This window comes from Chlamydotis macqueenii, chromosome 22 (assembly GCF_036417535.1).
Source record: "Chlamydotis macqueenii isolate bChlMac1 chromosome 22, bChlMac1.mat, whole genome shotgun sequence".
Lineage (NCBI taxonomy): Eukaryota > Metazoa > Chordata > Aves > Otidiformes > Otididae > Chlamydotis > Chlamydotis macqueenii.
Genome location: NC_141577.1, coordinates 7,965,874 through 7,978,617, shown reverse-complemented (window position 1 = coordinate 7,978,617; position 12,744 = coordinate 7,965,874). Strand labels below are relative to the sequence as shown.

The 12,744-nt window shown below is 43.1% G+C and overlaps 1 protein-coding gene across 1 annotated transcript in view; it reads right to left on the bottom strand.

Annotated features, from left to right (window-relative positions):
• Positions 1-12,744, bottom strand: part of LOC104476860 (lethal(3)malignant brain tumor-like protein 4) — a 59,136-nt gene that overhangs the window by 21,130 nt on the left and 25,262 nt on the right. Inside the window, exons 8-14 of the mRNA XM_086764829.1 lie at positions 12,145-12,233; positions 10,600-10,704; positions 9,813-9,948; positions 9,250-9,341; positions 8,122-8,273; positions 6,501-6,577; positions 4,967-5,052 (exon numbers count right to left, since the gene is read on the bottom strand). Coding sequence (XP_086620955.1) covers positions 4,967-5,052; positions 6,501-6,577; positions 8,122-8,273; positions 9,250-9,341; positions 9,813-9,948; positions 10,600-10,704; positions 12,145-12,233 — 737 coding nt within the window. The remainder of the gene's footprint in view (positions 1-4,966; positions 5,053-6,500; positions 6,578-8,121; positions 8,274-9,249; positions 9,342-9,812; positions 9,949-10,599; positions 10,705-12,144; positions 12,234-12,744) is intronic.

The window sequence follows — 12,744 nt, the reverse complement described above, 5'->3', positions numbered from 1 at the left end:
CACTGTTGGCTCATGTTCAGCTGAGCATCAACCAACACCCCCAGGTCCCTTTCCTCTTCACAGTCCTCCAGCCACTCAGCTCCGAGCCTATAGCGCTGCATGGGGTTGTTGTGGCCGAAGTGCAGGACCCGACACTTGGCCTTGTTGAACCTCATCCCATTCAGCTCAGCCCAGTGATCCAGCCTATCCAGATCCCTCTGAAGGGCCTCCCTAACCTCAGGGAGATCAACACCGCCACCCAACTTGGTGTCATCTGCAAACTTACTGAGGGTACACTCAATCCCCTCGTCTAGGTCATCAATAAAGATATTGAACAAGATGGGCCCAAGTACCGACCCCTGGGGGACACCACTTGTAACAGGCTGCCAGCTGGACTTGACTCCATTAACCACCACCCACTGGGCACGGCTCCCTAGCCAGTTCTTTATCCAAAGAAGGGTAATACCTACCCAGTCCATGGGCAGCCAGCTTCCCTAGGAGAATACTGTGAGAGACCGTGTCAAAGGCTTTGCTGAAGTCCAGGTAGACCACATCAACAGCCTTTCCTTCATCCACCAGTCTGGTCACCCAGTCGTAAAAGGAAATGAGGTTGGTCAAGCACAACTTGCCTTTCGTGAACCCACGCTGGCTCGGCCTGATCCCCTGGATGCCACGCATATGCCGAGTGATCTCACCCAAGATGATTTTCTCCATAACTTTCCCGGGTACTGAGGTCAGGCTGACAGGCCTGTAGTTCCCCGGATCCTCCTTACGGCCCTTCTTGTAGATGGGAGTCACATCAGCAAGCCTCCAGTCCTCTGGGACCTCCCCAGATAACCAGGACCGCTGGTAGATGGCCAAGAGCGGCTCGGCAATCACCCCCACCAACTCCCTTAGCACCCTAGGATGGAGCCCGTCCGGTCCTATGGACTTGTGGCAGTCCAGATGGAGAAGGAGCTCTCTAACTGTCTCCACCTGTACCACAGGGGGTGTATTCGGCCTGGCATTCCAGACTTCCAGATTAGGGCATAAAGTGCCCTGAGGATAACTGATCTGCCTATTAAAGGCAGAAGTAAAGAAGGCGTGGAGGACCTCAGCCTTCTCCTTATCCTCAGCAGTCACATTCCCCGCTGCATCAAGTAAAGGGTGTAAATTCTCCTTATTTTTTCTCTTACCACTGATATATTTGTAAAAGGATTTCTTGTTCTCTTTTACTGCAGTGGCCAATCTGAGTTCATGCTGAGCTTTTGCCTTCCTAACTTCCTCCCTGCATACCTTAGAAACTTCTTTGTAATCTCCCCAAGTAGCCTGTCCCTTCTTCCAGAGGACATAGACTCTCTTTTTCTTCCGGAGCCTCAACAATAGTTCCCGGTTCATCCACACCGGTCTTCTTCCCCTACAGCTCGCCTTACGGCATTCAGGAACAGCCTGTTCTTGTGCCTTTAAGATCTCCATCTTGAGGAGCGTCCAGGCTTCCTGGACCCCTTTACCCTTAAGGAGCGACTCCCAAGGGACCCTCGCAACAAGCGTCCTGAAAAAGTCAAAGTCCGCCCTCTTGAAGTTCTGGATAGCCGTTCTGCTAGTCATCCTTCTGACACCTCCAAGAATAGAGAATTCCGCTTACCACTGTCTCACACCTGAACACCTGAAGCACACCACCGCATGATGTCTCTCTTCACCACACTGTGGGACATCCTTCTTGGCATCTGGATATCACAGAGTTACCTTCACTGAGCAGGTTAGCACCTACTTCTTATGATGACAACTGCATCTGCTTGTTAATGACGACTGCTGACAACTGCGGTGCTGGAACTTGAGAGCAGCTCCAGCCGCCAGTCTCCCATCTGCAGCTGCTGATTTACCCTTTCTCTCAAACCCCAGAAGTGAAACAACTTTGTAAAAACTCCAGAATGTCCTTTGACCTGATGAGTGCCCTTTGCAGCTCCCATGGATGTAAACCTCTAAGTAACAGACAACGTTAACCAATTTTCCCATTTATCTTTAAATGACTGACTACAAATTCCTCCTCTGACCTCCTCAGCTGGGGATTACGGAACACTGGATACTCATTCAAAATACGTCCTTCTTCACTTCTGCACACCAAGGTCAGGAGTTCAGGAAGAGATGATAAATCGTGTCTTTGAACAAGATCAGTCTAATGAAAAGATGACTATAATCACTCTTCCCTCACAGTCTTCCTTACCCTTTTTACTGCCAGTAGCTGAGGGCAGGTAAGGAGGTCCACTTCCGAGCTAAGGGGATCACAGACTCCAAACCTCAAGTTTCTCTTTGGTCTTTTCACCTGGACACAGACATTTAACCACAGGCTTTCAGCCACAGGACGCACCAGATGCCAATCTAAACTGCTTTTAGTTTTAAGCGCATCTTATTGAACCAGCCAACCTTGTCTGTCTTCCTTGAGGCAGCAGAACAAAATCCTGCCCAGAAGATGAGCAGGACTGTTTGTTTAAGTCTTGCTGAAGGGTTGCTGCCTTTTTGGCAATGGCTTACGAATGTTTTTGAACTGACTGCCCAAGACAATGGGCTGAAATAGTGATGCTGACAAACAAGCTGTCTCCTCCTGCGTCTTTGGGTGAAGGAGAAGGCACAAATCCAGACACAAGATCTGCAATCTGTGCTGCTGATGGGTGTCTCCAGACTACATAAGATAGCTCTTGAAACCTGTTAAAAACTAATTCACTGAGAAATGCCTGTTCTGGCTCTCAACCCATATTTTTAGGTACTGATTTCCTGCAATTTCTATCTGAAATAATAATAATAATTTTTTAAAAAATCAATAACTGTGCCGTGTATTTGCACTTAAGACCAACCAAACCAGAAAAATAACGAGGTTTGATCTTGAAAGAGTTCTATTAACTGTTGATATATCAAATGGGTTTTTTTTTTTTTCTGTCTCATTTTCAAAACAAGGTCTTGGATGCTAATTTATATTCTGGAGTTTCATGAGAGCCAGAATTGGTCCTTCTACTATTCCCTCAAAGCCAGATACCTGAAGGAGCAAAACAATGACTGCAGAGTTGTATGTAAAACAGGAAAAGAGGCAGACAAGGCAGTTGCACCCCCTCTTAGGAAGAGACTTCACTTTGGAAGAATCCAAAAACGGGAGTACTTGGTACTGAAAGGGCTCCCTTGGTCTGAGCAAAGCCCCTGTCACCTTCGGGTGAAATTTCTCAAGACACTTTGTATTCTGAAAATCTGTGGAAAAAAATGTCATAATGACAGATTACTGAGGACTTCAAACTGAGAATTTTAAGTAGGACATACCTCACTGTTTCTTTTTGTATCATGAAGAGTTTTATTATATTTCCAAAATATCTGTCTTTACAAAACTAGTCCTGTTGTGCCTGTATTGTGCAGAGGAACAACTGCTGCATTCTTTTGCTCTTGTATTCTGAAGGTTCCTGTTTTCCAGCACTGCTGGGATTTTACCAGCACAGCTCATACAAAGGCTGGGGGCAACAAATGTGCCCTACTGACAAGCTTCACTCATTATCCTGCACACTGGCTCCCAGGTGCTTCACATGCTGCACTGCACAATCAAAGATGCTGTCTGCCCAACTCTGCAAAACCTTAATCCAAGGGATGTTCTGGAGTTCAACTGTGCTGCACATAACTCCAGCTGTGGCCTTACAGTTCTCTAAAGAAGCAAAACCAGCCTCTTCCTATTTGGTGACACCACCCTGCAAAATACAATAACTTCAAATGGGCACCTGCTGAAATCTAGCAAGTTTTTTTTCCCTCCCTTATCTGAGGCCTCCCTGATTGCTTCTCCTCCTCAGTCCTAAAGAGCCTACCAACAAAACATAGTGGAGGGCAGCAGGTATTAACCTGCAACACTAACTTCATCAAAAGGAATCAAGACAAGTGTCACAATAGCACAGAAAAGTTTTTAAACATAAAGTTTAGCAAGGTGAGCCACCAGTGCAGAAGAAGCTGCTACGAAAAAAACCACAACTTTAAAGTATGGGGTTTTTAAAATGAAGTTATTTTAAAGGCTTCTGTTTTGTTCTGTTTCGCCTTCCAGTGAGCTTCCAGATAAATACACTGAACTCCAATGTAAGAAACAAAACCTCATGTACCCAAGGTTGAGAGAACCGTCTTCAGATTTAGTCTGCAGGACGACCTTACTCCATCTAGGAGTTTGGCAGAGACGCTCTATCATCTGTTAGCATGCTTATTTCTGAGGAGGGCACAGCTGGCTCCTCCCCAGAAGAACCAAGATCTGTATTAGAACATGTAAGTCCTTGATAGGAACTTCTCACTCTACCTTAATTCAAGCCTTACCATCCAAGGGGAAGAAAGATTCACACAACTGCAAATATTGCAAATATTTTAGAGAAGTTTTTAAAACTTCAGGAGGAGGGCATACCTCATAGAGGAACTGCACACTTCTTGTTCCCACTCAAACACATCCACACCCCCGCTACTCCTTCCTCCCTTCCTCATCAAATGTCCCCAGTTGCAGGCCAGTGATAGCCACTTCTGACCCCCATGAAGGGAGAGGCCAGAAAGTCTGTTCAACCAGCATCAGTCCTGCTCAGATGTCAACTGGGAGATCCCCTCTGCCTGCACAGTCAGACCTCAAGCAGAAGACCAGCTCTCTTCCCTCGCCATGCCCTCTCTGAGGCAAGGTACTGCCCTTCATACATTCCTCTGACAGCTACAATTATCCGTGTGAACAGAAGGCTCTTCCCTCAAATCTGCTAATACAGCAACTGAAGATGTTTAGTCAAAAAATCCTTTCCAAGACAGCTTTTCATGGCACTTTAAAAAAAAAAATCTTGTAGTCTGCTGTGTGTTTTCTTTTCACAGCAGTGAGAGATGATCTTAAAGTAAAAAATCCAGTTTCACCCTCTTGGCACAGACATGGTGAACCACCATCACACAAAGCATCTGGCAAGAAAGGGCAGAGAACAGCAGCTTCTCCACCCTCCTGATCTAGGGCAATCAAAAGAGATTCACCAACCAGTTTGAATGCTCTTGCTGGGGCTGCCTGGGAATTAGTTTCTTCCAAGTATTTCTCCCACGAGAAGGCTTTGGAATCCCTGTATCCTGAAAAAACCAGAGAATTAACACTTAAGTAAGAAAAATCCACATTCATTATTACAAACAACAGAGAGGTAGCTATGTAACGCATGGCTATTATGTTAACTTAGCATTTACAACAGATGGCATTGGAAAGTGGTCAGTTTAGTCATACACACCCCTTAGAGCACACACAGCAGCACTGCACGTTTCCCTAGCTTCTGCACAGGGCTTTAACTCTGACCTGGAAAACCTGCCATACATTAAGCTGTATATTTCTGAACAGCTTAATCCATTCTTATTCTCTAGATAAAGCCGCCAATTAGGAGCTAGTCAGAGGATTCTGTGATGTGTAATGGCATCACTAAATTAATTTCATATTTTATTAACTTTCTGTGTGTGAGACTGTAGAAACGTCTTGTCTCCTGCTACCTACTCACCCACAGCTGAGTAAAACTAGCAGTCTGGAGATGAAAGGCTCCATCAGCATTACCGTAATCTCAGACACCTACATGGGTGTGCTACTCTTAACAACAATGGGACATCTCTCCTTAGCAGCTACATTTAAGAAACTGCACTACCTCTTTTTCCTTCCTATTTCAGTATTTTTTAGCCTCAGTATTGTTTCCTTTTGGCAGGAGGGTGCAACGACTAAATACATAGGGCAGTCTACAAATTGCTGCACATAAATCTTTCAGCAGAGAATCAGAACTGGCTGCAGGGAGAATTGTGCAGGGGCACAGACAATCGTACGACTTGAGCAGGAGAGCTGCAGGCAAAGCCTTGTTGCACGTTCCAGGGGCAGGCACAGATGCAGTGTTGCTAACGAGTAAGTGTTTACAACCCCTTTTGCATCTGCAGCAAAGGCACAGAGGATAATTCCTCCAATGCAGAGGGATAGTGTACTGCCATCCACTCTACTGAACTTGATCTGCGGTAATTACAGCAATTCTTCCTCCAGGGTTGTTGATCTAGCAGACATAATTTTTTAATACTTGTTATTTTTAAGGTGAATGAGCACTTCCAAGGCCTGAAAACAACATTGATTTTCTTGTACATTCTGTCCTTTTCCCTTTGCCAACATTCTCTTCATTTACTGAATTCCAATGCAGTAGAAAGAGACGTGGCTTCAGTTACTCCTTCATTTCCAGAAATTTCACCTTATCATATATGAAATCACAATACCAATTCCTCTTTCTTCCAGCTCACCTTAAAGGAAATGCTGCAAATACTTCAAAGTTCTTTCCCTTCTGAAATCAAATTGAATTACAAATTACCAAACCCCACTGCATTTTTTGAAAGAGCTATAAAACAAAATAAAATGCAGTGGCAGAAGTATGAACAATAATATTGTTCAGTCAGTAGAGAAAAGAGTACTGAATGGAACCTGTAACTTGCAAATACGTAATTACGTGGAAGATAAAGCTTGCAGGTTGTTTCATGGAGGCAGGAAAGAAGTCTCACTTTCAACATACCAGGTGGTGTTGTCAGTGGGGTTCCAGTTTCTTGGCAGTAGCCAACAGGACGAATATATGGGCTGCTAGCTTCACACCTGAATCGGAGAGGGAAAGTTGGCACCAGTCAATTTCAAAGCAAAAAGAAAAGCAGACTTTCAAATGCTGTCTGATACACCTTTGCTAGGTTAGCAGATGCTTTCAGTGGGTGTAATCATGGTGTAAAAGACAAGCATTACCTCATTCAAATTTATAGCACCAAGTCTTCAAGGCGTTCAAGCTGCCCCACAAGATGGGGAAATACAAAGAAGAATGTCTGCTGCTTTAAAAAAAAAATTAGAAAGCCCCCACACATGGACCATACCAACCACAGCTCAGCCTGGACAGAGATCATCCAAGTTAAAATGCAAAGGAAGCAAAGAAACAAACCCCAAACCCTCATCATCCCTAACGGAAACACCACTACTGTGGAAGATGGGGAAATTACTTTTACGGTCCTTGCCAAGAACTGCACATTATCCACTAATTCTAGCTAAAATCTAGTGGTAGTTTGCCTGGTTCCTAACTTTATTGCACGCTTAGATCTTCTGAGTCCCTGAAGGAGGTGACAGGCCAATTTGAGACAGACCCTTTTGTCACATCTGCTCCGAGGAAGAGACCAAAGCAGTCTGTCAGATCTCAGAAAAAAACCTGTGTGTTTTCAGCCAAGCTATACTTTGAAGCTGTGTCTTCCATTACAATTTTCAAATTCCAAACAAAATATGGCATGGAAACAAAGCTTCACAGGCTAAAATGGTAAGGGAACAAGATCTGAAGTCCTGCAAATGGAAACACCGGTGCTACAAAGCTCTGCACCACGTATTCATGGCAAAGAAAGAAAAGCCCAACTTGCCATCCAAACAGGTGCCTATTTAAAAAAAAAAACAACAAAAACAAACAAAAGGAGATGTGAGAGACAACACAGAATACTGATTGAATATGCTATGTTGATAAGCATGTGCCTTGTTTGCTTTCACAGACAAATTCAAAGAAAGTTGCTCCATTCACATAGGTTGGAAAACACAAACCAAAAATGGGAAATGTTTCCTTCACTAATACTCCACCTGGCCCAGCATGAGGGCAGGGGATCAAGATTCTCAGATGCAGAACAAATGTGGTGCAGGTCACGACTTAAAAGCCCAAATGCTGGCACAGTCATTTTTATTTTCACAGGGCCTTAGCCAAACTCTGCTGAAGCAAACGGAAAAGACTTTTACTGACTTCAGTACTGCCTGCTTCCAACTGTAAGTTTGCAGAGAGACATACCAACACCCACTGCTAGTCCTGAGGAGATCCAGGTGGTGTCACCAGCGGGGCTCAGCTCTGCCAGAGGAACAGGTAACACGAACATTCCCTGACCTGACCCAAGCCATCCAGCTCATGACCTCAAACACTTCTTACCTCGGATGCTTCACAGGCACAAGCCCGGTTTTGCACTGAGCCAAGTGACGAGCGCTCTAACTGCAGGGGAAGCTACTGGGCAACTGGCACTTTGTAAAAACCTTCAGTGACTACATTTAAAATATTAAATATTACCCTTACCGCAGAGTGAAATAAACCACAGTCTACTTGCTGATACATATTAGAAACAGACTCTCTTTACCAGTAGTCATAACTCTCATCCCAGTTATCGAAATGAATGAGCAGGCGGTTATCCACCATGTCCGTGATGGTTGCGACACACATCAGCGATGGATTCTTCTTGTCCACTGCCTCTAGTTTCATTCCCAGACGAAAACCAGAGGGTGTGACAGGCTGAGGAACAGGACATCAGGAAAGGAAATCAGCCACGTGCTGGGTCAGGCCCTTTAAATTACCCTTATAAAGCCATTTGTTGCAGGTTGTAACCTGAAAGCCACAGACCAAAACATGCTATAGTTACCAGCAAGAGCTCTGCAGACAAGGTTTCCAAGTGTTCCCGCAATGACTGTTACTATTTCTGAAAAAAGAGCTGATGTAGCTCGAATAACAGAATTTCCAGGTACGTAACACCACTGCAGGGTCAAAGGCTAAGATGCACTGGCCTTGCAGTGCTGAGTATTGGCTGAGGATAAGCGTGAGCATTGCAGGTCCTGTCTTCTTAGGGGAAAAGCTAGAGAATCAGCAAGGAAAATAGGTGACTCAGTTGAAAGCAGAGCAGAGCTGCATAGTTAGGCCTGATCCTACTGAAGTCAGTGCTCTGTCCATCTGCGGTGTCAAATCTAAGCGACCGTGGACTTTGTGTCATCTGAGTGACACAAAATGGGACTGAGTGTTATACAGGAACTGAGGCTAACAACCAAAAAGAAAGCAACGGTGGGTGAAGGATGAAAAGTGCTCAAGACTTATACTGTCATAATGAATCCCATGATGCACACGAGTATGCTGTGGAGACCAGAAATTATTTTGGAAACGATTAAATTAAAGGACAGTGACACAAACAGCTTGACTGTAGGGACACAGCAAAACAGACCATTGTAATATATTCAATAAATAGTACAGTAAATCTTTTCCTCCAGTACTAAGAAGAAAGGGAAATATAAATTCTGGAAAGTCAGTGACTGAGGAAAGGAAGAAAAATAGTGCTAGTTTCTCATCTTAAAAGTAAATCACAGCAGGAAATAGCTTGCATCTGATTGTATCATGATTGTATGTCTGAAACAAGCATATTAAAAACAAGTAAATATTCTGGTCTAAACTCACTTAGTATCAGATCTATATGAAACATCCTGTATTCAGTATCACCACTTACAGTGCTCAGGGTCTTAAAAAGGCTTTTTGGAGCTGCTTGAGCTTTGCAATTCCTCAAATAGGAAGTCCAATTAAACTCTCCCTCCCTGAAACCTAGAAAGAGAGATAAAAAGATTGTTTCACATAGCCTGGTTACATTGAGATTGGTTTTTCAGAAATGGAAATTACCTGTGAAAAATACGAACTTTGCATGATAACTGCCCTTCTACAATCTTCAGGGATTATGCATTTCAGCTAAAACATCTCTCTCTTTTTCAGTATAATGTCATTAATCTCAACCTTCAAACGCTCCTATGAAATTGAATGCAGGAAAGAAGCAATTCTGAACCCCAAAGAGACTCCTTGCTTTACATGCTCATCCAATGAAGAGTTTCTGATTTGAGTAACAATGTCAATCTTTGGGTATATCAAAAGGAAGCAGTTATGTTCTTTTATGATTCACTACCCTAGTTACACCTCTAAGCTGCTCAGATTGAGTTCCTCAACAAAACATGCAGAGCCAGGGCAACTAGTTCTTAGCAGAATTTACAGTTTCTTGTACACCATTCTATATCTTTTTCATACCTTTAGGAGGGAGCAGCTTATGACTTGTTTTTTCACACCAGCCAACAGGATGGATGTCTGAGGAATCGGCATTAACCCAGAAGTCATAGCACTCTGGATAACCATCAAAGTGTAACCGCATTCTGTACGCTTGTACCTTTAATGACAGGAGCTCAATTGTCATAAAGCGTCATAAAGAAGTTAAAGAAAAACACTAATCAAACACTCCTTCCACATTTGGATTTACAGACAAAAGTAAATTTAAGATCTCTTTTATTTCTCAAAAGTCTAGTTTTATTTTTCCTCATTCACATCTCCCAGTTTCCATGTTCCTCTTTCCTCAACTCGAAAAGCTGAAAATAAAATTGGTCAGGGTAACGTCACTGGCCTCCTATTCTACCTCATGCACATATTCCTGTGGGGCAATAGCTGGGGTACAAACGCACCAGTAGAACATTTATGTCTAGGCCAGATCAACACAGATTTCACATAATTGAAGAAGCATAAATGCATTTCGACTCAGTTACATTTTCTAAGTCTTAGGGCCTAATTGCACTGTTCTTTTTTATATTTAGTCATTGCATGCAATTAATAGGTTTACAGTTATGAGTTAAAACTGCAAAAATCCAACAGTACGATTTCAGGCATAGATCCTTAACCACACAGCACGATTCCTTCAGTGTCACCTTGAACTCTTCCTAACCATTAATTAGTTAAAGTACTATTATTCTTACATTTCTACTTTTTATTTTAAAAAATCCTAAAAGTACATGGGATTTTTGGAATCAAAGATAGGAAGAGCAACTACCTCAGCCACTGTGAGAACACAAAATTGAGAGGGGTGTTCAGGATCCAGCCCTTCCAATTTCATTCCAACTTTAAATCCATTTCGGCCTTGTGGGTACGACTGATACTGTGAGGGGAGGGAATAAGGAAACATTTCTTTTTAATCCCTAAAGACAAAAATCTATTGCAGAGATCATCAGATATACTTATGGCTTCAAATATTCAACGCAGAGAAGAAAATGCTATCAGCAGCTAAAGATTGCTGCTTTAATAGACAGGCACAGGTATAGAGATCAATAATGGCATGATCACCATATTTCAGATTTGCTTGTTATTCTAATTAATCTCTCAAAACACTGAACCATGAGCCTGTTGCAATTATCTATGAACAAATCTTTCAGCAGATGCGGAAACGAGCTCTATTCAAACACAAAAGAATCCTGTTCACAGCCCAGTGTAGGAGAGCTGGCAGAAACAAAGAGCCAGGAAAGCTAAAACCGTTTTGCCTATGTCAGCATGAGGTCAGCAGTTCAGACTTCCTCAGAAGGTAACTTCTCATCTTCAGATGGTAAAAGGAGCAAGGCATGTTTGATCTGGAGCCCATTTACACAGTCATTCCAGAAAACATTTGTGTTTTTCATTTATTTGCAGTCTTAATCCAAACTAAACATCTGAAGTATACTAAAGGCTTAAAAGAAATTTGAACTGGAACTGCAAATGGCTTATTGCATCCGCTGCAGCTACCTGACTTTCCTTCTCATCTGACTCTGCAAGGTGCCAACAGCCTTTGGTTTGAAGAGCTCACTGGGAGCTGAGCTCTTCATGTGTGCCGGTGCACTGGAGTGCAGCAGCAGCTTTACCAAGGCTAAACTCATGCTCCCTCACCTTCAACGCATCAGACTATGAATGAACACAACTTCCACCCTTCCTCGTAAACGTCCCTTTTCACTGAGACAATCTACAACAGAGCTAAATGACTTGCAGTTTTCATAGAATCATTTGAGTTGGAAGGGACCTTAAGTGACCTTAAAGATCACTGAGTTTCAACCCCCCATGCCATGAGTAGGGACATCTTCCACCAGACCAGGCCGCTCAAACACTTACAGGGATGGGGCATCCACAGCTTCTCTGGGCAACCTGGTCCAGTGCTCCACCACTGTTTTCTACAGAGGAAGGCTGGAAGGGGTGTTGTACAACCACAGACAACAGGACATATGAAAAACATTAAGCTGTTCCTCTCCAGCATTACTCGGAGATTGCCTAACAGCCCATTTATCCAGAGCTGCCCAAAGCAGATCAAAATAGTCATTGTTTATTTGTGAGTGAGATTCAACCAACACTTTTTACACCCTGGTTTTGGATGAGACTCACAGGGCAGATGCTTGTTTCCACACTGCTTCACGGCTGGAGACAAACATGTGGCAGTTTTACTGCCTGCTTGCACCAAAACAACTCATAAATGTAACTGCTGGCTTGAGGGCAGTCTCTAATCCTGCCTCCACTGAGTTAGTAATCCCATGATGTTGCCTGAGAAAAACATAGCAAGAGAGCTGAAAAAGCTGCCAACCTCTCTGAACAGTTTTAGGGGAGCAGCTGGCATCCGTTCCTCTTCTAAGTAGGAAACCCAGTTCCATACCTTCTTCTTTCCAGGAACAACTAAGCAATCAAAAACAAAGAGAAAAATGAATGTTTCTCTCAGATGCCTCCCACTCTGCCCTCTCTTCTCTTTCTCCTCCCACTCCCAGCAAAACGCTAATGCAGTTTTGCTGCTGTACCCCAAAGGAGGCAGTGTTACCCAACTTTTGAGGAAAGGTATGAATTTCAGCAGTAGAAAACCGTGCTCATTTCTCATTAAAAAAAAATTTATTATATCACAAGTGAAATTAATTGTGACACCTAGATTGCTGGCAAGCTGCCCACGGAAAGTTGCCACTGTAAATTTTGGACAAGATATAGTAACTTAAAATTGTGGAAAATAATTCCTTCTCCTGATATTTCACAGAGGAACAAGAGGTTAGATATAAACTAAAATACAGCACAAAGAAGCATATAATTGCAGCTGAAATAAACCTAAAACAAAAGCAATGAAAAACCAAGTGAATTTTCGTTCAGTTCAAAAGATTTTTTTTTTAATATATGTATACACATACAGTTATAACCTGCTAAT